Source organism: Physeter macrocephalus, chromosome 15, assembly GCF_002837175.3.
Source record: "Physeter macrocephalus isolate SW-GA chromosome 15, ASM283717v5, whole genome shotgun sequence".
Taxonomy (NCBI): domain Eukaryota; kingdom Metazoa; phylum Chordata; class Mammalia; order Artiodactyla; family Physeteridae; genus Physeter; species Physeter macrocephalus.
Genome location: NC_041228.1, coordinates 51363496 through 51387344, shown reverse-complemented (window position 1 = coordinate 51387344; position 23849 = coordinate 51363496). Strand labels below are relative to the sequence as shown.

General features: G+C 38.3%; 2 protein-coding genes across 13 annotated transcripts in view; one reads left to right on the top strand and one right to left on the bottom strand.

Moving 5' to 3' along the window:
• The window catches only part of ATP6V0D2 (ATPase H+ transporting V0 subunit d2), a 47955-nt gene that overhangs the window by 12178 nt on the left and 11928 nt on the right, over positions 1–23849 (top strand). The window contains exons 2-3 of the mRNA XM_007121248.2: positions 307–478; positions 22718–22896. Coding sequence (XP_007121310.1) covers positions 307–478; positions 22718–22896 — 351 coding nt within the window. The remainder of the gene's footprint in view (positions 1–306; positions 479–22717; positions 22897–23849) is intronic.
• Positions 1–23849, bottom strand: part of PSKH2 (protein serine kinase H2) — a 72734-nt gene that overhangs the window by 43985 nt on the left and 4900 nt on the right. Inside the window, exons 2-4 of one of the 12 annotated variants that reach the window (XR_008619481.1) lie at positions 22654–22776; positions 21446–21469; positions 16699–20615 (exon numbers count right to left, since the gene is read on the bottom strand). The exons of 3 other annotated variants lie outside the window; for them this stretch is intronic. The gene's annotated coding sequence lies outside the window, so the exon portion shown is untranslated. Of the gene's footprint in view, positions 1–12888; positions 13230–14108; positions 14376–15593; positions 15839–16698; positions 22777–23849 lie in introns of those variants that run through there. 8 more of the 12 variants (XR_003683386.2, XR_008619482.1, XR_008619483.1 and 5 more) reach the window with 8 other exon arrangements.

Sequence of the window (23849 nt, the reverse complement as noted above, 5' to 3'; positions counted from 1 at the left end):
AAACGAATTTGCAATCTCTGGACTAGGTGTTTTTTTATGTTCTTTTGAGCTGTGCTAAATAATTCTAGATTTTTTTCAGGTAATTAAAAATTGTTATATCGTACTAGACTGTGTTAACATGAATTTTTTATTGCTTTAGAGATTGATGCTCAAATCTAAATCATACATAGACCTTATGTTAAGGTCTAATAAGATAATAATTAAATATGCATTTGTCATAAAGTTACCATACTTTCAATTAATGTTGTAAAGGTTATTCATGCATGTTCAAAATTTAACCTGATTTGGGGTTTCATTTAATTTCAGATCTGAAAATTCATCTCCAGACCACTGATTATGGCAACTTCTTGGCTAACCAAACAAATCCTCTTACTGTTTCCATTATTGACACGGAGATGAGAAAAAAGCTATGCAGAGAATTTGAGTATTTCCGGAATCATTCCCTGGAGCCCCTGAGCACCTTTTTCACATACATGACGTAAGTGACAGCAGGAGGCCCTACTCCTCCCCAGTGTGATTGTGCAAACAACCCCGAACAGTTAACAGGTGGGGTTGGGCTGACATGAGGCTTAAGACCTCTTCTACTGTTTGAAAGTTTGAATACATTCAAATCTGAGCAACTGATAAGCTCACATAGCTGTATTTTCAGTTAGAATATAGATTTCATTTATTTATAAACATGATTAGATAGGTGGCGATGGCCTCCGTGTAAAGCAGTGTTTTCAGTTTTCATTCTAAAAAATAAGTACTGCTGATGCGTGAAGGTAGATATTATGCGACATTTTCGGATCGCTCGTCAGGGTGGGGTTGAAATATCGCAAATCGTTCTTAAAGCCACACCTACCCTTTCCTGATTCCTCTTCAACAGCATAAGGAGTTCCCATCACAGTTAAATGTGTTTTATTTTTATCCCTCTCCGTCACCAGTGGTTCCAATCTTTCAGTGTGAAGGCCCTTCTTTTTAAAAAATGTTTGAACTTCTACACAATAGCAAATTGTATTTCTTAATCCAGTTAATAGATTATATCCAGCGCTCAAAACTTTGGGCCTCTCTAGTTGTCTTAGCTGACAAACTGGGAACAAATGCCCACAATAGATGAGCTGTTTATAATGTATATACAATTTAGATGTAATATACAAAGTTATGATTACTAGATCCAGGGCCTCGACTGGTTGAGAAAGGCATAAAATAAAAATATCCCTTTATTCCACATGTCCCCTCCTTCCCCACTCAGTTCTGTTCCCTAAAAGTAGGTACTTCTCAGTTTCTTATTATTTTTCTAAAAAAAATGTACATTGTGTATGTATATTGATGCACACTCAACCCACCCTACCCCCACATTTTCAATTTATACCAACGGAATCAGTTTTTTCCCACTTAATATTTGTTAGAAATATCCTCGTCAATGTCATACTTTTTAAAATAACTGCTTAGGGGCTTCCCTGGTGGCGCAGTGGTTGAGAGTCCGCCTGCCGATGCAAGGGACACACGGGTTCGTGTCCCGGTCCGGGAAGATCCCACATGCCGCGGAGCGGCTGGGCCCGTGAGCCATGGCCGCTGAGCCTGCGCGTCCGGAGCCTGTGCTCCGCAACGGGAGAGGCCACAACAGTGAGAGGCCCGCGTACCGCAAAAAAAAAATAAAATAAAATAACTGCTTAGAAGTCCGTGTTTGGTACATATCATGACTCCGTTTTTCAGGCATATATTAAAAACTAACTAACTTTTTTTTAATTACAAAATGTTTTGCAGCTAGCTTATTACTGTGTAGGTCTTGAATTTATTTCTAAGCTAAATTTCTAGCAGTGTGAGTAGTGAATCAAAGGAATGTCCTGTTTTTATCTTAACAAAATTTGTTAAGTTGAACCATCCCAACAGCGCGTGAGAAGGCCTGCGGCCCTAACCATTACCAACATCACATACCTTGTTAAGTTTTGCCCTTCCAGTAGGTTAAAAACTGTATCTCTTTGCTTTAATTTATATTTTTTTGTTAGCAAAAGAGAACATCTTTTCACACTTAACTAGTCATGTGTATTTGCTACCCGATCAAATACTTTTATTTGCTACCTGACCAAATACTTTGTCTATTTTTTTTCTAATTGGGGTATTCAGCATTTTTTGTTTATATATGAAAGCTCTTTTTAAATTAAGAAAGTTAACCTTTCATCATATGGGTTGAAAATGTATTTTCTCAGTTTGATATAATATAATTTTATTTTTATATTGTTTGTTTGCTGTAGGAACATTGAAAAATTTTAATTAGCTATAATCGGCAGTCTTTTCATTGTACAATCTTTTGATTATTGTGTCCTGCTTAGAAAGGCCTTCTCCACTCCAACTCATCAATAAACTCACCTGTCTTTTCTTCCATTTTTTTGCTGTTGATGTTTCATTTTTTACATTTAAAACTTTGATTCATCTAAAATTTATTTTGGTGTAAGGAATGAGACTAGAGATCCAGCTCAAATTGTTCTTCCCACATAGTGATCCAGTTGTTCTGTACCATTTCTGTAAATAAGCAAGTAGAAGTGATCATAATTCCAGGCAGGAAGTAACCACTGCTGTACCTGAGACATGTTGTTAGTGCCTATGTTTCTTGGTTGTGCAGTCAATCCTCCTGTCAGCACTGTAGTATAGAATTTTATTTATAGGCAAGACACAGATGCTGACATTTTTAAAGACTCCACCAATATACAACTAGTCAGGTATGAAGATCAGATATGAACTTGGGCCTGACTCAGTCTAAAGACCAAGCACATCTTTTGAGAATTCTGGAAGGGCCGACATTGTTGCCAAGCCTGGAAATGGAGTAGAATTTGGAGATTCGGGAGAAGGCTGAACATCTGGGGCTGACGCATGAAGAGGGAAGGATTCTGCCTGCATGAGGAATAACTGGTCAGTTTTGACTGGAGTAGGCTGTGCAAAAAGGGAAGGAGAGAAATGGGGAAGGGAGGCTAGAGAAGTAAATTCCAACCAGATAATGGAGTCTTCAGTGGCAGGTTAATGAAGCTGGCCTTTATCACCTCAGAGTATTTTTCGTGTGTGTGTGTGTGTGTGTGTGTGTGTGTTTTGTTGGTATCTGCAAGACCTTTCCTTAAAAATAAAAATCTTTAGCAGAAACCCCAAATGTAGGAGAGACAAAAGAAAAGGCCAGGTTTGCTCCCAAGATTTATTCCTCTCCACAACAGTTGGGGTGAAGTAGAATGCACTTGAGCTTTGGACTGAGTCAGATCCGAGTTTATATCTAATCTTGAATGGCCACCTGTGAGAGAGGATTTGCAAGCAGGGAAGCCTCCTGCAAAAATGTCTGGCATGGGTAATTATGAAAACATTAAAGATTCCTGAGCTTTAAGACAACATGGCCATAGTTGTGTAACAGTAAAAATGATAATCCAAATGCTAGACACCATTTATGAACTATTACTATATGCCAGGGCTCTGCTAAGTGCTTTACAAATATTGTCTCATTTAACCCTCATGACAAGTCTTATTCAGTTCTGATCATCACCATTTTAATGATGAGGAAACAAAAACTTAAGTGCAGTAACTTCCCTAAGTCACAGATCTAAAAAGTGGAGGAGTCATGATTTGAAATAACTGTTAGCAGTAGGCTTTGTAAAATTATTTTGCTCAGATTTTAGATGAGTTTGGAAAATCTGACCTGTGATGATGACAGGGGATAGTCCAATTTTAACTGAATGAGAAAGCTGCCAGGCTTTGTACTTTTTAGGTTGCAAGAATATCTCACATGATGAAAATTTTCCCCAAATATGTGAAGAGATGCTCCAGCTCTAAGAATGACTCTGAGTCATTTGGTCAGTGGTTCCTCTTAGGTGATGATTCCACGATTTATTGCTTCCTAATTATAGAATCTTAAACCTGGAAGAAGCCTTAGCATTAATTAGCCTTCTTCTTTCACAACAAACTACCATGTCAATCTAGTTAAAATATACTCTGTTTCTAAAAAAAAAAATACTTAAAATTCCAAATATTTCTAGTCATTAGTGATGTTTAAAAACTGTGTATAAGAATTCAGACAGTCACAAATACCTGGGTAGAATGTTAATAAAAAATAAATGTGAAAATTTAGTTTTGGTAGTATCAGTATTGTTAGTAATGGACATGTCTTATTTTATCTTCTGCCTCTCTCTGTCTCTCTGTCTCTCTCTCCCTCAGGTGTAAACTCTTTGAATTAGTTCTTTTAGTACCTCTATGTGGACTTACAAGTACATAATGGGCACTGAATATTTGCTGAATCAATATATAATCCTGTATTTAGCAGTATCTTACACATACATGTAGAAACATACTTTCAGACAGTTCAGGACTTTATATTTTATATAGTACTTGAGAATTGTTTATTTACTGGCCAGTATGTTAGGGGTAAAAACCAAATGTCATGCCTGCAGATACATTTTGTGTGACCAGGTCAGTCTTTACAGTAATTTTTAAAAATATGTTTAATCAAGGCTTGCATTCTCCAATTAGCCACAGTCGCCAACACTCCCTTTTGTCTTATGATCTTCATGTGTTTAGGTTACTTATCAGACATCTGACCTAGATGTTTTACGTACATCTCTACACAAAGAAGTGTTTATATATCCAGTTTTCAAACTAGAGAAACTGAGGCTCAACATATGAATGTATACTTCAAAGTCACAACATTATTAAGAGATTTGGAAGGGATTTGATTTCAGGTCCATCATTCTAGAAAACTAATGATCTTGTACTGGCCCAATAGTTTATAAAAAGGCAAGTAAATCAGAAATATCTGTGGGCCTTTAAAAAATATTTCTGATCCCTATCCCAGGAGATTCTGATCCAGTTGGCCTTGGAGAGGGGCCCACCTGTATTTTGGAAGGCATGAAGGTTATTCTGATGTGCACCCCTAATTAAAAATGTCCCATTATGGTGCCTCAACTTTATGACTTGTAAGTCACTTTCCCAATTATTCTTATGAGGTTTTCACCACAGTTAACTACATGGCTAGGATTATCTCCTTGTCAGAGAACAGAGAGCTCAACTACACTGAAACCTAGGTCTTCTGAATCTCAATCCGTGGTTTGTTCCACCATGTCGTGTGACTTGCCAACACTGGCAGCATCCAGCTGTGCTCTGCAGAACCTAAAGATGTGTTACCATAACAAAAGGTAACAAAGGTATGTGTGCAGGACAGGTGTCCAATAGTTCTGAAACTATTTTTCTTATTTCTCTTTTAGAACATGGTGCAAAGTCAAATGTCTGTCTAGCACCTGTGAACTCCCATCAAATAGGATTACTTCCTGCCCTATTAGGAAATGCCCAGGGCATCGTTATGAAAATGATTAAGTCAACCCTAATAGAGATGGTCTAAATTTAAGGTGGTATGATAAATATAATCTAAGCATTGCACATGCATGTGATATAATTACTGTATATGTAAAACTTGTTTTGAAAATCTGGAATGGATATTTTTAAATGCCTAATAGCAGGAAGATCTGGAGGTTTTATGTACTATAATTATACACAGTGGTGTGAAACAAAGGAATGAATCCAATAGCATTTTAATGAAGAGACTATAGGCTTGGATTGTTTTATTTTTCTTCCCTCCTAGTCAACACTTTACAGCAGCATTTCAATTCTCCTATCTTTTGAGATTATCTGGCTAGAATAACATTTTAATATTCAAAATACAAATTTTATTTTAAGATTGTTTTAATCTCTTGAAATAATCAAATTTCCTCAATGTAGGATGACCAAGGAAATATAATATTCAATACTTCACAGTAACATCGACCAAGAATTGTAGGTTAAGGACCACACAGTGAAGAAAATCTTTAGAGATTCATTTATGAAAGCTAACCAAAGTTCTTGACTATTCCAGTGACACTTTATAACCCTTCTGTAGGCTTTGAACTATGCTATACATTAGGAGGCTGTATACCTTGGTTTGCCCTAAAGGGATTCTCAGGACGAGGTCTTTTGATGCTCAAACCAGGAAAAACCTCAGCAAACTGGAGGAGGTGGTTACCCCATCACTTGTTAGTCAAAACATAAATGACCTAATTCTGAGTCACTAAGAATTTACATTCTAATGGAGCAGGCACATGTGTCCACAAAGGGTGAAAAGATGACAGAATTAAGCAACAGCTATAATAGAGACTTGAACATTCAATTAGAGGAGTCTGGAGGATGAAATAACTAAATCTGGTTTTAAAAGGTTTTGCAGAGAAAGTAGAATTTGAACCAGTATTTCAGTGGGCATCTGATTAAAGGAATACATGTACATCAGTGAGGCATGATAAGATTGTGTATCTTGAGATAAGTCATCTCAGGTGTGGCTGGAGCCCACACAAGAGCAGGAGCATGGACTGGGGAACGAGAGTCAAGAGCCTGGCCTGATTTAGGGCTCTGGCCTAAGTCTCTATAAGAAACAATCAAGGAAGGCTTTTCAGAAAGGGTGCTACCATTTCATGCTTCAAGTGCCCAAGTCCTTGTAGCTAGTAAGTAGTAGAGATGCTAAGATGCGACATAAGGGCTCTCCAAATAGCATTTCAAAGGTGCTACTTTTACTTTTTTGTTTGTTTTTACTTTTTAACTCTTATGGCCTTGAAAAGTGAGGGTTAATGATCTGATACATATTTTAGGAAAATGATTCTGTTGGTATTGTGAAAGATGTGTTGAAGAAATGAGGCTTGAAGCAGAGAAACCATAGAGGAAGCTATTTTTAAAGTTTAGAGTGGAAATATTGATAGTAGAGTTAAGAAGGAGGGGACAGTGGTTAGATGCATCTGAGAGGTAGACAACAGAATTTAGTATCTTGATTTATGACGAATGAGAGAAAACAGTCAATGATTCCTGGGAATTCTAAGCTAAGGGAAGAAAGATTTGCAAGTCAGAAAAAGGATTTTGTTATTTCTAATCAAAAAGAATAAGCCCATTTAAGTTAGATAAAATTATATGAATAAATTAATCATTCTTAATCTCACCATGATTTGACATATTTTTATACTCTTTCTATACATTTGAAAAGAAAATCATGTAAAAATAATTTAATTAATTTAAAATATCTATTATCAGCATTTTTTTCAAGTAAGTTTTTCTAATTTTTTTTTACAGTATGGTACCATTTATATTTTTAAATGGGGGGCTTTGCATGTATTTGCTTGTTTGTGTGTGTATATATATATATATATATATTTGTGGGAGATATCAAAGGCACTGATGGAGTTACACTCCTGGAAGTTTCTTTGCACCAGTTTTGGTTCCAAACAATTTGTTTCTATTTATTTTCCAAGTAAGACAATTTCAATATACAGAACACTTTTCTTCATTTGAGTTGAGAAATTGTTGTTGTTCTGCTTAACTAGCTATCATAGTTAGTAGGGGGTTATCACATAATTGCCTAAAAGGAGATTCCAAAATGGATTTGAGTACTCAGGGGAGAGAAGGGTAATGATGGTAACAATGTTTTATTGTTTCCTTTTTTATCTTTTAAATTCTGAATCATAGGAGTATATTACCTAATCAAAATAATAGTTGCTAGTCCAATATCCATAGCTTATACATTACATTTTTTATAACAATTTCACATGTCCAAAGTATGCCTTGCTATCTTAATCAGTTTCTGAACTCGGAGCAAGTTCAGGGTGAGATGGATACCTGAAAATCTCTCAAAGACCTAAACATAAGAGCCAGAACTGTAAACCCTTAGAAGAAAACATAGGGGAAAACCTTCATGATGTTAGATTTGCCAGTGATATCTTGGCTATGACACCAAAGCACAGGCAATAGAAGAAAAAACAGACAAATTGGAGTTCATCAAAATTGAAAACGTTTGTGCATCAGAGGACACCACTGAAATGACAGTGTCATTCTTTTCATCTGTCATCTTCCCATTTTTAAGTGCTTTTCTTGGGTGCTTGATAGTTGTTTTTATGGCAGGACGACATACATAGTTCTTTAAGTTCCTTGGAGGTTTTTTAGTTCTCTTAGCCTGAAGGCCAATTTTCAATTTTCAATTTCCCTCGGTAAAGTTTGTTTCTTTCACTGAAAACTGTTGCTGTACATCAGTCACACCATCATCTTTCCCTGCTTCGATGTTTCTTTCCCAATTCCACTTGCGAAGGTCCTCTTCTTCCTTTGTGCTGTTCTCTACCTCTACTTCTCTCTTGCTGACCAGTGTGCCAGCACTGATGGCAGAGGGACTCTTTCTTGAAAATCCTTTGGAATCAGAACCCAATCCTAACATAGCAGTATTTCTAGGGTCCATCACAAGTGTATGTTATTGCCAAGGAATCTTACGAAAATTATACAGAACTGTGTTCCATAAAAAACAGGGATCTCCAAAACTTGCAACCAGCATCTCTTTCTCGTGTCAGAGGCCAAGGCCGAGAGAGATGAGAGTGCAGGGAAGTGCAGAAGAGGGGGTGGCTGCCACCAGGCTCCTCCGCTTTCCTTGGTCCGCAGTGGATCCTCTCTACTTGTCAGGAGGTGGCCAGCGAGTGAGTGGACTTCAGCAGCGCAAGCCCATGCCTCCTCCTCCACCTCCTCTCCTCCCCTCACCCCCTTCCCCCTCTAATATTTTTAAATGTTTATATATCCTTCCATCCGGTCATGAACATTCTAGATGTTTTGTGTCTTCCTTACCTCCAAGTCTGCATAGTATTTAATTTGTTAAATTCTGATTTCAAGAACCAAATTCCCAATAATATTATGAGACTGACAGCACTATGCATTTGTGATTCTGACTCTTTGGCCAGAAAAGTTCTGAAATATAAAGATTGCACCAACTTAAAGGCTTTCTATCCATGTGAATGTTCAATGGGGAACAAGTGCAGGGCAAACATGTCTCAACTCTAGCTGCTGATAAAGCCTTCCGCGTATAAAACTCTCAAGCACTTGACTGGAAAAACACTGGTGCTCTTCTGCAAAAGTGATGCTTGGTCGATCTGTAACTGAAGGATACTTAATCAGCATAATGTTTATTAAGTTATTGCTATGAGTGAAGGCGTATGCTAGGTTCTAAGATTAGAGATGAATTGAATATAGACTTTGTTCTCTAAGCCAGTAGAAGAGTTACTTAAGGTACAGATTCTAAGACCATTCCTCTAAAAAGTATGTTTCAGTAGGTTCTGGACTGTGATCTAGGAATCTGCACTTTCAATAAGCCTTTCAATCAGGTGACCCTGATGCACGTGAGAAATTCTTACAGCCAGTAGGTAGGTTCTCTGTCTACAATACACCAGTTGTGAGACCCTGAAAAGAGTTCCTGAATTGCTCAAAACCTTGGTTTCCTCATCTAAAATAATAATTATTATATTAAATTTAGAGTTGTGAGTCTAATTGAAAACAGAACATTATTTTGTGAGGCTCAGTGAAATGAAATACAGGGCCCTTGTTAAAAAATGTTTAGTGATTTCAGGAGAACAACAGCAGAGAATTAAACCAAGCCCAGGGCCCTTCTAAGTGTGGAATCCTGTGTGACTATACAAATCGCACATCCACGAAACTGGCTGATGGAAAAATATGAACATATATAATACACAAATAAATCCACACATACAGCATATCCACATATACTCAAAAAATGTAGCTAACTTTATGCATTGGGGTCTAGTCACCTGTGGAAGTGAGAAAAGTTTGCATAAAGGAGGCCTGAAGAATGACCCTGTTTGTACGTGAGCAGGAGGCAAATCCAGCAGAGAGAGCGGAAACACAGGCTTAACCAGTTTGGCTGTTGGGTTGCCGATGCCACTTGACATCAGCAAAAGTGGTGTCTGAGGGTTAACGATGTTAAGGTAATGGATGCCACAGAACATATAATATTGATACATCAGGGCCAAGGTGGACAGGTTCTATCCTTTGCTTTGCTAACTTTCTGGCTAGGCAGCAATCCACCACCAGGGGGCATGATTGATCCCAGCAACCTGTTTTCCAAAGTATTGCTCCTTCCCCAGCAATTGTTTAGTAAAAGACTTAAGGCTGTCCCACAACCTGGAGAGACTGAAATCCATTGTGGTACTTATCCAGATAACCACTGCCTTAGTTGTATTTTATTTTGTCTCATTTATTTTGTTTTTTTTTAATTGAAAATGAGGCACGTGTGTATATTTTTTTAAAGAGTTTTTATTAAAGAATTTATTTAGTGCTTACTACAAGTCAGCAATTTTATAATCACTTTACATGTATTAAATTTATTTAATTCTCACAACAATCCTATGAGATGGCTTTTTAGAAATACGGAACAGAGATTTTCTAAGTAAAGAGTATATTCCAGTACCCATTTCCCAAAGCCCAGAGGCAAACACTCATAAGTTTTATGCATGCCTTTCCAAATTTCTTTCTATGTGAAAAAAGTTTTATATATATGCATATGTTTATATCTAAACCAATAAATATAAATACACATAGTTGGTTTTATTTTTTTTTAGGATGGTGAAGTTATACTATGTATTGCCTACAATTTGTCTTTTTTATGTAATCTATTAAGATTTTTCTACATAAGTGTATATAGATCTATCTTATTTTAAAGCATCTATTGTATCGCATTGTGTTGGATGTACCATGATTTATTTAATCATCCCCCTTTTGTCCATATAGTTTATTTCTTTGCTATTTCAAGTAATGCTACAACAGACATCATTGTACATATATATTTGCTTCCTCATGCCAGGATTTCCTTACGTTGGATTCCCAGAAGTGAAATTGCTTTGTCAGCAGCTGTGCAAGTTCTAGATTTTGATAGATATTACCAGATTGCTCTCTCATGCTCCAACAATGTATGCAAATTTTGTTCCTCTCCCTGTCCTCTCAGCTGTTTCTTTTTTTCTTTCCTCATTGGAAGAAATAAGATTCTCCAAAATTTATTGTGACTGGTGTTTTGAATATAATAAAGATGAGATTTACCAGCCACTGTTCTTGACTAGGTGGAGAACAGGCTATTATAGACACAGCATGTTTAACTGCCTAATGATCAAGAAGTATCACTCCATTGGTGTTTTCCTATGAATTTCTGTAATATTTACATACTGTGCTAGAGAAGGGGCAACACTGGAACAATCTCACTAATGTTATTCTCCTCAGTAGAAAAGTATAGAAAAAGCAAGGAATAAGCAGCTATGACCCCTAGAAAAAATGCCAGTTACCTTCTTCATTCTGTTTACTCAGGGAATATCAGAATTAACATATGTGTCTGAACATAGAGAAAAATTTATTCATCAATTGAAAAAAATCATCAGTGTGTGTCCCTGTTCTGAGCAAGTATGGTTCAGGCCTCAGTACAAAAAATGTACTGAACAAAGTCCTTATCTTTAAGAATATTATAAGTAATAAAGATGAGTAGGAATTATCTGTAAATCATTACACTTGAACATGTAAAATCACTTACCCAAGAACAACTGATTAGTGGCAAAATTAGTGCAGGAATCCAGGTCTTAGATCTTTAGATATATAATAACTATTTGTGAATGAATGAGCTATAACTGTTGCTCATGTTCACCATTGCTACTGCCAATATATACTGAAAATTAATTTCACACCAAGATAAATATAAATACAGAAATTTAGAGAAGGAAAAAAAGATATCACTTCTAGCTAGAGACATTTTAAAAGCTTAAAAGGAATATTTGAATATTGGCCTTAAAGGATGGGAAAGATCTCAGCTTTTAGCAATTGGTGGGGAAGGGGTGCTTTATCCATATAGAGAAGAGTAGGAACAAAGACACTGATAGAGAAAAGGACAAATAAGTTTGACAAATTTGTAATCCAAACAGATGGGTTAGACCAAGATTGTAGAGAATCTTAAGTACTAGAGAAAAGAGTTTTCTAAAGATCCCAGAGCTACCAAGGGTTTGGGAAATGCATAATGATAAGCATTTTTGTTCTAAATGTGCTATTACAGCAATGCTGACTTCTTAGTAGTTTCTCAGTATTTTATTTTCCTGGAAGGAAAAAAAAATGAGTGTGACAGCAAAATTAATTGCTTTTAAAAATGGTTTTAATTTTCACTTCCTCTATTTAAAAAATGGGAAACTTCAGGGAAGTAAGAAATGTTAAGCAAAATGTCAGATTTCAAGAGGGAGCAATATGTTTATGGGGATATTCTAAATCTCAACAGTCTATTAGCACATCAGACTAAATGGCAGGGCTGCCCCATCTGAGTATATGGGATTAGCACTGGATTGAATAAGTCTGGGGTATATCAGAAATGTTTATCAATACAATCAAGGAAAACTTTCATTTGAAAATTAACACATGGGAAAATACTTTCAACATGGCCCTGTTGTCCATGTGACAGTAAATAACTGGTGGGCTTGTTAAGGGTGGATCAGCACCTTTCACTGAGGAGTTTCATTCAGGAATGAAATAACTTAAGTACACCTAATGTATTTCACACACACCCCTATACTTTCCATGAACAATTACTCTTGATCGTGCATTTTATGTCCCTGATCTTGTATTTTCCATATGTACAAGTGTGACCTAGAATCATATCACAGTCCTGCTTGCCTAAAACAGAATCGTTATCACTGAGAACACTATATTATATGTTGCATATGAAAGGATGCTGATCCAGCCACTTAGGTAGAAGGAACCAGTCCTGACATCTGGGTGTGGCTCACGTGATGAAGCCAAACCTTAGTCACAATGCTTTGAGATGATGAATCTCTTGTCATCTCCAAATTCGCCAAGTTGTTTCCTCTCCAGTCGTGCCCGAAAGGAGAATTCAGACTGAGTCATGAAGAGCTTCCATTTTAACAAAGGGGTTCAGGCCTTTTTATACATAAAAGCAGCTATCATTTATGATGAGTTAACCAGCATTGTTTTGAGATTAATGATTATATTTCCAAAGAGAAAACATTAAATTTTTTTTAAAATTTATTTACTTTATTTATTTATTTTTTGGCCGCATTAGGTCTTCGTTGCTGCACACAGGCTTTCTCTAGTTGCGGCGAGCGGGGGCTACTCTTCGTTACGGTGCACGGGCTTCTCATTGCAGTGGCTTCTCTTGTTGCAGAGCACGGGCCCTAGGTGCACAGGATTCAGTAGTTGTGGCACGTGGGCTCAGTAGTTGTGGCTCATGGGCTCTAGAGAGCAGGCTCAGTAGTTGTGGCTCACGGGCTTAGTTGCTCCGTGACATGTGGGATCTTCCCAGACCAGGGCTTGAACCTGTGTTCCCTGCATTGGTAGGCGGATTCCCAACCACTGCACCACCAGGGAAGCCAACATTAAATATTTTGAAGTTCACATATCTTAAAGGAAACATCATATAAAATAATGACCACACAAGGATAATTCTAGGGTTATAAGACGTAGAACAGGATGGTAACAGATTTTATGAAAGGTGTAAATCAGACCTGAGGGTGAGTATCCCAACAGGTATTATGATTTATGGTCTTATGGATGTTCTGTCTTCCAAATGACTGTACTACTCAGCTTCTTGTCTCCACGCCATACCAGGAGTTAAACCCTTATCTTCTAAGAGCAATAGGTAAATTTAGAAAGGATTCTGTTAACTAGAACTAAGTGTAAAAGTGCAGAGATGTAGAAATCTCAGACTTGATGAAAGAGTATGAACATTGCAAATTTTTTACTCTAAAGATTATGTATGTGGCTTATAATTTTCTCCTCCTCTTCCTCCAAGGTCCGGTTTATAGAGAATTAACGTCCTCTAAGGATGTATGACCCTCCTTCTTTGCAGGAGGCACTGCAGTAATGCTTTCATATGTATGACTAATCCCGGTGCCAACCATTCAAGTTGAATAAATATTTCCATTTAAGATGAGGAAATGAAGCTCTTGTTAATCTGGTTTTTAAGTAACAGAGCTGGGCTTAGAATTAGGCTTATCTGTTTCAAAGCTTGGGCTCCTTTTACTGTGACAATTTATGATTTCCAAACTGTTTTCATATGTGTGATTTGATTTAATTTACACAGCAACCACGTGAAGATAATGGTATTCTACCCTTTCCCACCTCTTGATACCAAGCTTCTTAAAAAGGATAGTCTCTACTCCTATATTCTCACTTATTTACTCAACCCACTCCAGTTTTATTTTCTACCTCACCAGGCCCTCGAAACCACTCTAGTTGCTAAGTCTAATGGATATATTTTCAGCTTTTTCATAACTCACCACAGTATTCACAGTAGATGTCCTCATCCTGTGCATTCTGTGATGACACTTTCTCTTTGGGCTCCTTTTACCATCCTGGCCTTTCCTCATTCTTCTTGCAAAGTCTTCTTCCTGCCCTTTAAAAGTTTTTTGGGATCTGTTCTATTCTCTCTTCTTAAATATATACTTTCTTTTTAATGATATCATTCACATCAATAGCCAGAGAAGTAATCAGAAACCAACGAATGAAGGGCCTTGAATACAATGATGAGAAACTTGTGTTTCATTCTAAAGGCAGAAGGAAGCCATTGAGAGATTTTTAGGAATAAGAGTAGTGAGGTTGCTGATAAACATAGAGATTCCAGAAGAAGGAGAAGATTAGGGGCAATAAGATTTTTGAGATAGTGTGACTGAGGTGCCTATGAGAAAATCAGGTCGTCATATTCACAGAAAGGAAATGAAAGAATATGGATCTGAGGCTGGAGAAAGAGGTTTTGCCCGGAGCTGAAGATTTGCAAATAGTATACTTCTACGTGGTAGAAGGAAGTGTGGCCATGGGTAAGGTTTTTGAAGTGAGACCTACTGAGTGAGAATAATACTCTGATGGAATCCTTGCTTAGTAGGTATGAGTATATTTCTTTAGTCTTAGCTGAGAATGCCTACAATTAAAACCACACTAGTAAATACCCCACCTAATGCCCAGATCTTGGTTTCTAATACCATTCTCCCATAAAGGGAATCAGCGTTCCTTGGAGAAAAAGCTAATTCTAGGACTGAGGCAAGAAATATACATGATGAGCTTAAACTGTCTTGTAATGCCAGAATATGAGGACATGAAAAACGAAACAAACAAAACAAAAAACCTGCAATGGTTGGGTATGTTAAAGAAGCACACAGGGGCTTCCCTGGTGGCGCAGTGGTTGAGAATCCGCCTGCCGATGCAGGGGACGCGGGTTCGTGCCCCGGTCTGGGAAGATCCCACGTGCCGCGGAGCAGCTGGGCCCGTGAGCCATGGCCACTGAGCCTGCACGTCCAGAGCCTGTGCTCCGCAACGGGAGAGGCCACAACAGTGAGAGGCCCACATACCACCCAAAAAAAAAAAAAAAAAAGAAGCACACAGGAGCCAACTGCAAGAGCCCTTAGTGGCTAAAGCTGGAACAATTTGAGCAACAAAATAAAGGAAGTTGTACTGAATTATCACCCCAAATATAAAATAAATATTTATGAGACCATCCTGGTCTAAATAAATGATTGGATAACTTAATAAATGAGGGAGAAGAGACAAATCTCCCTTGTAGAATAATTTGGGTAGATGCTGCATCCTCAAGGAGGGGAACCATATTCCCTACTTCTTAAGGGTAGGCTGTACATAGTGACTTCTTCCAAAGAGTAAATATGGGAAAAGGGGGCAGTACCTTCTCAGTGTGGAGAAATCTGGCAAACACTGCCTCAGCCAGGTGATCAAGATCAGCACAAACAGTCATAAACTATGCTAATAGTATGTACCTTTGATATGATGGGATGCAAGTGGCTCCTTCTACTTAGCTTGTGGAATTGCAGAAGTAGTCTGCAGGGGTGACTGGGGCGGGTGGGGGGGTGAGGTGGGCACAGAGCCCTTCTTCAAGCTTCCAGTTCTTCCCTCTACATCCTTTAAGATTAAGACTCCTCCAACTCCATTCTCTCCCTCACTTCTGGGACTCAAAATACACAGCAGCAATGAGTCCCAGGAGGAGAGGAGAAAAGGGGAAAGGCTGAAAATGTATTCAAAGAAACAGTAATTAAATATTTTCCAAATTTGGCAAAACACAAACCTACTGATTCAAGGAGCTCAGTGAACCCCAAACAAGAACAACCCAATGAAATCCAAGCCAAGACACATCATAGTCAAACTTCTGAAAGACAAAGACAAAAATGCCTGAAAGCTGTGACACTTGTGGGGGAAAAGCCACGTGAACAATGGTGGATTTCTCATTAAAAACCATGGCGTTCAGAAGGAAGGGGTGTAACATTTATTTAATGCTAAAAGGAAAGAGGTGTCCACTCCGAATTCTATATACAATGAAGATATCTTTCAAGAATGAAGGGTAACTCAAAACAGTCTCAGATGAATGAAAACTAAGAATTTGTGGCCCATAGGCCTACCCTAAAATAATGGCTGAACAAAGTTCTTGAAACAGAAAAGAAATGATAAAAGAAGGAGTCTGAAACAACAGAAAAGAACAATAAAAAAGGAGGAAAATATGGGTAAATACAATAGACTTTCTCCTCTTGATTTTGTAAATTATATTTGACAGTTGAAGCAAAAATTAATACTTGTCTGATGTGGTCCTTTCTGTATGCAGAGGAAATATTTAAGACAAGTCTATTATAAATAGGGAAGGTAAGGAGATTTTAAAAGAGGTAAGGTTTATACACTTCACTAAAAGTTGTACAGCCACTCTGGAAAATAGTTTGGCAGTTTCTTAAAAAACTAAACATACCCTTACCATGCAACTCAAATTGTACTTCTAGGCATTTATCCCAGATAAGTTAAAATTTATTTCCATGTAAAAACTGACACAAGTTTCCATAACAGTTTTTATTTATAATAGCCAAAATCTGGGGGAAAAAACCCCAAAACCAAATGCCTTAAATAGGTGAGTGGTTAAACAAACAAGTATACACATACTGTGGAATACTACTCACCAATAAAGGGACAGATTATTTACATGCAACAACTTGTATGTGTTACATGTGTCTCAAGGGAATTAAGCTGAATTAAAACAGCCAGTCTCAAAATGTCACATAATATACAATTCCTGTTAAATATTATTCACAAAATGGCAAAGTTACAGAAAGAACAGATTAGTATTTGCCAGAGGTTAGGAGATGGGTGGGAAGAGAAGGGTGTGACTGTGAAGGGGTAGCACATTGGAGATCTTTGGATGATACAATAGTTCTTTACCTTGACTGTGGTGGTGGTTACACAAATAGGCACGTGGGATCAACTAACACAGAACTACACACACACAGAGTACCAATGTCACTTGTCTAATTCTAATGTTTCATTACAGCTATATAGATATAACCCCTGGTGGAAACTGGGTGAAGAGTACATAGGACCTCTGTATTATTTTTGCAACTTCCTGTCAATTTAATTATTTCAAGATAAAAAGCTTTAAAAATTTATACCATGCTGTCGTGCCCACATAGTAGTAATCGTAATAATAACTCATAAAATTTCTTCTAACATTTGAAGCCTGTGATCACAGGAAATGAAAAATTAATATTCAATTATATGTACATAGAGTTATAGAGAGCCATAAAAGACTTTCAACATAAAGACATAAATGCCATATTAGGGTAAAATTTCATCAGAGAATTGGAATAGAAATAACATTTCCAGAAAAAAAAAAGGAACAACATAATTTCCTTCTGTTTATGTGTTTATAATTGAATAGTGGTAGTGTCTTAGTGATCTCGGGTTTCTGTAACAAAATGGTATAGACTGGGTGGCTTGAACAACAGGAATTGATTTCTTACAGTTTTGGAGTCATGGAAGTCCAAAATCAGGGTGCCATCCAATTTGGTTCCCCGGGGAAGGCTCTCTTCCTCACGTGTAGACACCTGCCTTCTCATTATGTCCTCACGTAGCAGAGGGAGAGAGAGCAAGCTCTCTGGTGTCTCTTCCTATAAGGACACTAATCCCATCATGTAGGCCCCACGCTCATGGCCTCACTTAAACCTAATTAATAGCCCCACAGGCCCCATCTCCATATACCATCACATTGGGGGTTAGGGCTTCAACATGAATTTTAGGGGGACAAAAATCTGTCTTTAGCAAGTGGGTATTCAGATACTTCATTGGATAATTTAATTTGACTGATTTAACAGGTTCATTTTAAATACTGACATTCACAATATACCAGAAATATTTTTGCCGTATTTAAACTTATAATAAAAGTTTTTATATATCAACTTAAATGAGTTAGTGCATAGCTTCAACAATTGTTTTATGTTGTTCCAGGGCAACGCTCTTCAAACTTGCTGCCTTACCCCACCTGGGAGGTCACTTCCCTAGAAAGTCATTGTAGTTAATTTCCCTGACCCCTTGCATTTAGCCCAATCCTTATCTCTGTTCCTGAACCAATCCAAGCTTGACACTTTTCTTGATAATTTCCCAGCTCTGCGCTGCTTTATCATGTGTACATTCTGATCAGTGACTTCTTTTGCTCTAATCCATCAATAAGATTCTATTTGTTTGAGATCTTCTAGAAATTTATTGAAATCTGTTTCCCTCAAGTCACTGTATTGATGAATGTTTTCTTTTTCGTATACCTTGAATATTAATATGGTTTGGGGAGGGTCAAATAGTGCAGGTATATGCTCAGCCCAAAATCTGACGAGAGAATCCTAAAAGGATTTGTAAAATCCTCTGGCTTTTACCTGTGCCCACTATCTTTGTAGCTGTGTCTTCAGAAAGGACCTGACACCTTTCTTCTGCACTTAACATCACCTGTGTTCTCAGAAGACCTCTCTCTCTTTGTCTAACTGTATCGTGCCAAAGTGCTCAGGGAATGACGGTCGTTTCTCAGCCGTTGCTAATGACACTTAAGTACTTAAAATTTTTATCCATAGAACAGTTCCTCTAAGTCACCAAATTATGGCTCTACATTATCTGACCGTTTAGCAACTGTTATAGTAGCCCAGAATGTGGTAGTTATCACCTAAGAAATGTAATTTAGTTAGCTTCAAGATCCTTAAATAAGTTTGGGAGCAAAAGGAAAAAGGTCAGTGCTAACTCCAAAAGGAAATGTTAAAATATCTTCTGGCTGGAGCTGCATTATCTGAATCCAACATGGAGCTGGGGCTTTGGCTGTGGGGTCCCAGCCCTGCCTCTTTCCAGCAGTGTGACCTTAGATGAGGCATGGAGCCCCTCAAAGCCTCAGTTTCTTATGCGTAAAGTGATGGTAGTAATGGTCCTTAGAGCACTGACTTGTGGGGAGGCTTGAATGGGAACACGCATGTAATGCATATAATATATTACACGTATGTAATGTAGTGTAATGCATGTAATGCCTGGCACATAGCAACAACCTCAAGAAGCGTTGACATTTTAAAAAATTATTATTTTTACAACCTAAAATTTTTGAAATAGAGTCATTTACTCTTACAATTTCAGGTGACTTCATGATTTTCACAGGTGCCAATATCAAAGTTACAGAAGAAAATATTTAGAAGGGGCTAGAAGTGAAGATGTTTGTCTAGACCATGAGTGGGAGAAAAATTAACCCAACAGAGTGGGCACTAGTTTTGGCTCTGTTGCTACTAATAAGCACAGTTATTTAAAACATGAGGAGTTTGAGCTAAGTGAGCACCCAGATGTCTTTAAACTCAAACATTACTCAAGCAACGCCAGTAGAGATTTCCTTCCTAACCACTGGAGGCAGGGCCCTAGAGGTCTATCAAGATTATACTCTGGAAAGAGCAAGCTGTCTTCTGGGCACATTATCCCCCCGCCATCCCAAACAGCCAATAATAATTATATACCTGGTGCCTATGTGACAGAGATGAGGGAGGGACAGGAAAGATACCCCTCTCCCCTGCCATGGGCCAAATCCTGAGTCTCATTTCATTTTCTGAACAAAACTATGAGAACTGCTACTGTTGTCCCATCTTAGAAACAAGGCCGCTTAAATGAGTTGAAATAAAACAGTTCAATCTCCATAGCCCTTGCTCTTTGCAATAGAGGGCCTAGCCTCTCTATTAACTTTAAAAAAAAAAAAAAAAGCACTCCAGGCACACACGTGCACACATACACATGTGCACATCCCCACACACACTGTACAGGCATAGGCTTGAGTGTTACGTGTGGGCTAAATTCTCACAGCATTGACTTCTTTGGTTGCCCCCGTCGGCGTTGGTCTCATAGTCTTCTGCACATTGGGGATGTTGGCGGCTCATATGCTGTTACATTACAGGGGTGCTGTGGGGGAACAATTAAACATCTGGAGTCTGCTAAGGATTATTAAGTGCTGGCAATTCCCCTCTCAGGTAATAGCTTTTGAGCCATAAGGGGACAGTTACATAAGCACTTCCATTTTAATATCATTTTCAAGAGATAAAAAGGGTGCTACAATTCCATAATGTCCAAATTTGGTACTGCTGTTTGGGGGAGTGAAGAAACTTTATAGCCACGTGCTTTTTATAAAGGGACAATTGCCTTCTTCTAAACTTCTTTAGGTAAAAATTTTATTGGGGTACATTGCAGAAGCTCAATTTCAATGCAGGAGATTCTTATCCTGCTGGAAATGCATTCTTGCACAGGAAGTCAGTAACCCTTGCAGCCAGACTCCAGTGACAGTGCTTCTAAGTGGTGAAAGGTGTTCTTTTCAAGCCTAAATTGTGCAGCGGTTGAGTCCCATCACTGCCAAACGTGGAGGACCTTGTCTCATGGCTTGGCTGTCTCTTCCATCTTCTGAGCCACCACCTCAGCCTCTTGGCCGCCTCTTTCCCCTCAGCTCTTAAACGTGTTCTCTTCTCTCCCATCTTAAAAAAAAACAACAAAAAACCACCAGAACGGAAAGTCCAAAGCTCCTCTGGCCCCCGGGTCTCCATACAGTTACCTTCCCCTGCTTTATAGTTTAAACTCTTTTAAAAAACAGAACAATTAAACAAACCAAAAGCCTCTGTACTTCCCACTCATTTTAAACACACAGCGGTCAGGTTTCTGGCTTCTCCCCTTTCCCTTCCACAAGCCAACTCCACTGAACATGTTTTGTGGTGCCAGATGACCTCTTAGTGGCTGCATCCTGAGAACACCGTGCTTCAATGTCTACCTTGACTTTCCTGTGGCCCTTAACCTCTTCTTCCTAGAATTCTCTTCCCTGGTTTTCTTCCTACCATCTGGTCATTCCTTCTCAGGTTCTATCAAGGTCCTTAAATGTTGGGGTTCCCCAGAGTTCTCAGGACAGAACTCTTGACATACACTCTAGAATGTGGTCTCAAGCATTCCCAAGACATCTGCTTCCACCTTTAAACTAGCACCCCCTGCCCACACTCCCTAAATGTCTCTGCTCCACAGCTGTCTCTTCAGGACTTAGACGTCCGAGGCCTATTTGGCATCTCCTCCTGGGCATCTAAACTCATTCGGTCCCAAACATCAGCTCCCATTACAACCGGTTCTTCCTCCAGTGCTCTCATCTCAATAAATGGCTCCAGCTTCTAACTGTTAAACCTAGAAACCTATGTGTCATCCTTGACAACTAAACACAGCATAATCTGAGCGTTAAGAGAAAAGTTTCAGAAGCAGACTTGTCTGAGTTTGATTCTCAGCCCTCTTCATTTGTTAGCTGTGTTGTTATGGGTGAGATTTTTACCTGTCTGGGCCTCCAGTTCCTCATCTGTAAAACGGAGGTAATAATAGTACCTGTCATCATCACAGTGTAATTATCATGATTAAATAAAATAACTTTTGTAAAGCACTTTACTGTATCAGTGTTGGCTTACCTCTTATCCTGTTTTAATGCATATTCTATCTACATAGATCATAATTCCCCCTGTCCTTGAAGTATTCAGCATCGCCCATTGCCCTCAATCCAAATTCCTCATCTTGTCTTTCAGGACCCTGCACGTTCAGCCCGGGCCCCACCTCCAGTGCTCAGCAGGCAAAAGAACATCCTTGTTCCTGGCCCTCTTGTCTCTGGGGCTTTTCACATGCTCTCCCTTCTGCCTGGAAGCACTCTTTCCCAGCCACCGCTTTTGCCTGGACAACTCCTACTCATTCTGCAAGTTGCAGCCTGAATGTCACTCCCTAGGAAGTCTGATCCAGGACTGGTTTAGTGCCCAGCTCTGAATCCCCACACCACCCTGTAATCTCCTTTATGCAGCCTGTATGCTGCATTGCAATGTACCAGTGCCTCCCTTAAACTGTATTTTCTGTGAAGGAAGCGACTATGTCTCTCTTACTTCTTGACCTCATTGCTTGGAATATCCTGGGTAGAGCTTATATTAAATAGAGAAATCACGTAAAGTGTGAACCTATGGACTCTTGGGGTTCTGGGAGGGGAAAAGGCTAGAAAGTTGACTATCTGTTCTCATAGGAGGAAAAAAAAAACAGAATATTTTAATTTTTAATACATAAAACATTTTAATATTAAAATTAATAAATATTTTTATGTATTTTTAAATATTTAAAACTTTGAATACTCAACGATGGGATTCATCAAAGATTTAAATAGTTTTTGAAGTAGAATGAAACCCTTTAGGTCTGTGTTTCTCAACTTTTTAAGCCCATAGTCCATTATGAGAAACCAAACAATTTAACACCCTCACTACTCTCTGCCCCACCCACCACATTTGGCAATTACTGTGTAAGGGTCATCTTCTGTGTGGTCCCACCAATCAGGTATTATAACTCTGAACATGGTTTTTCAAACTATGGTACCCTCTGAGAGTCAGATATTTTACCTCACCTACATCTCTCAAAACCCAGAGTTTAAAATAAAAGGAGATATATATTTCCTTAATGAAAGCGTGTGTGCCTGAAATGTGGGGGGTTCTTTTGGTTTCTTGTTTTGTTTTTTACCTGAGGGATGCTTCTTATTCTCATGCAACGGTTTTCCTAACGATTGAGCCCTCTTCTACACCAGGTGCAGTTACATGATAGACAACGTGATTCTACTGATGAACGGTGCATTGCAAAAAAAATCTGTGAAAGAAATTCTGGTGAAGTGCCACCCGTTGGGCCGTTTCACAGAAATGGAAGCAGTCAACATTGCAGAGACACCTTCTGATCTCTTTAATGCCATTCTCGTTGAAACACCATTAGGTATGAATGCATAAATAATTGCACAGCTGCTGTGTATGTTATCACAGTATTAGAAAATGCACTTTCAATTCACAATTTTCTCCATGAATATAGTGTCATACTATACAGATTCCTAGAAGTGAAATGGACATTAAAGAATCATCTGGTCCAGCTCCCTCATTTTTCAGATCAAGACAATGAAGTATACCACATCACATGCAAACCATTTGTAGCTGAGAAGGAGCTAGGGCTCATCTCCCAACCTCCAAACCCCTGTACTTTGTTCCTGACCATAACAAATAAATGATAGAACTTGTAATTTTTCAAAAAATTAATTTTCTAGCTGGGTTTCATATGTTTAGTTCCTTATCTTTTCATTTTAAATTTCTGCCTTCATAAGGCTGCCTATAGGAAACATTTTGTTTTAGGAAATTTAAGAATGCCATTTTTCTGAGATGCTCAGGAGTGTCTGTCTAATGACCTGAAGCAATGATGAAATAAGTAATAATTTCATTATAATTTGGCACTGACAACAGTTGTAGCATTTAAAATACTAATGGTATAATTTTATACAGGTATTGTCAGGAAACCTGGATTATAGTTATTCACTGTTGATCATTCATCAAAATAGTTGCTGTTTAAAACAAATTTTAAAAAGAAAAAAATTACATCATCATTAAGTGTCCAGTGCTAATGGAGCATAGCGTGGCAGAAAGAGGGTGAGTGTGAAAGCAGATATCCCTAATCATGACAGGCTCTGCCCACCACCAACCAGGTGACTTGGAGCAATTCATTTCACTCCAGTTTCCTCATTGTAAAAACAGTCATACCTTACTATAACAGAGTTTTGAAAACTAAGATGGTTTTAATACAATGCATTGCTTGGCACATAGTAAGGTTGCAAATGGTAAATATGACTGTTATCTAAAGGCGGGTGTCGGGGGGCGGCTTCAAAAGTAAACCATAAAGTGAGT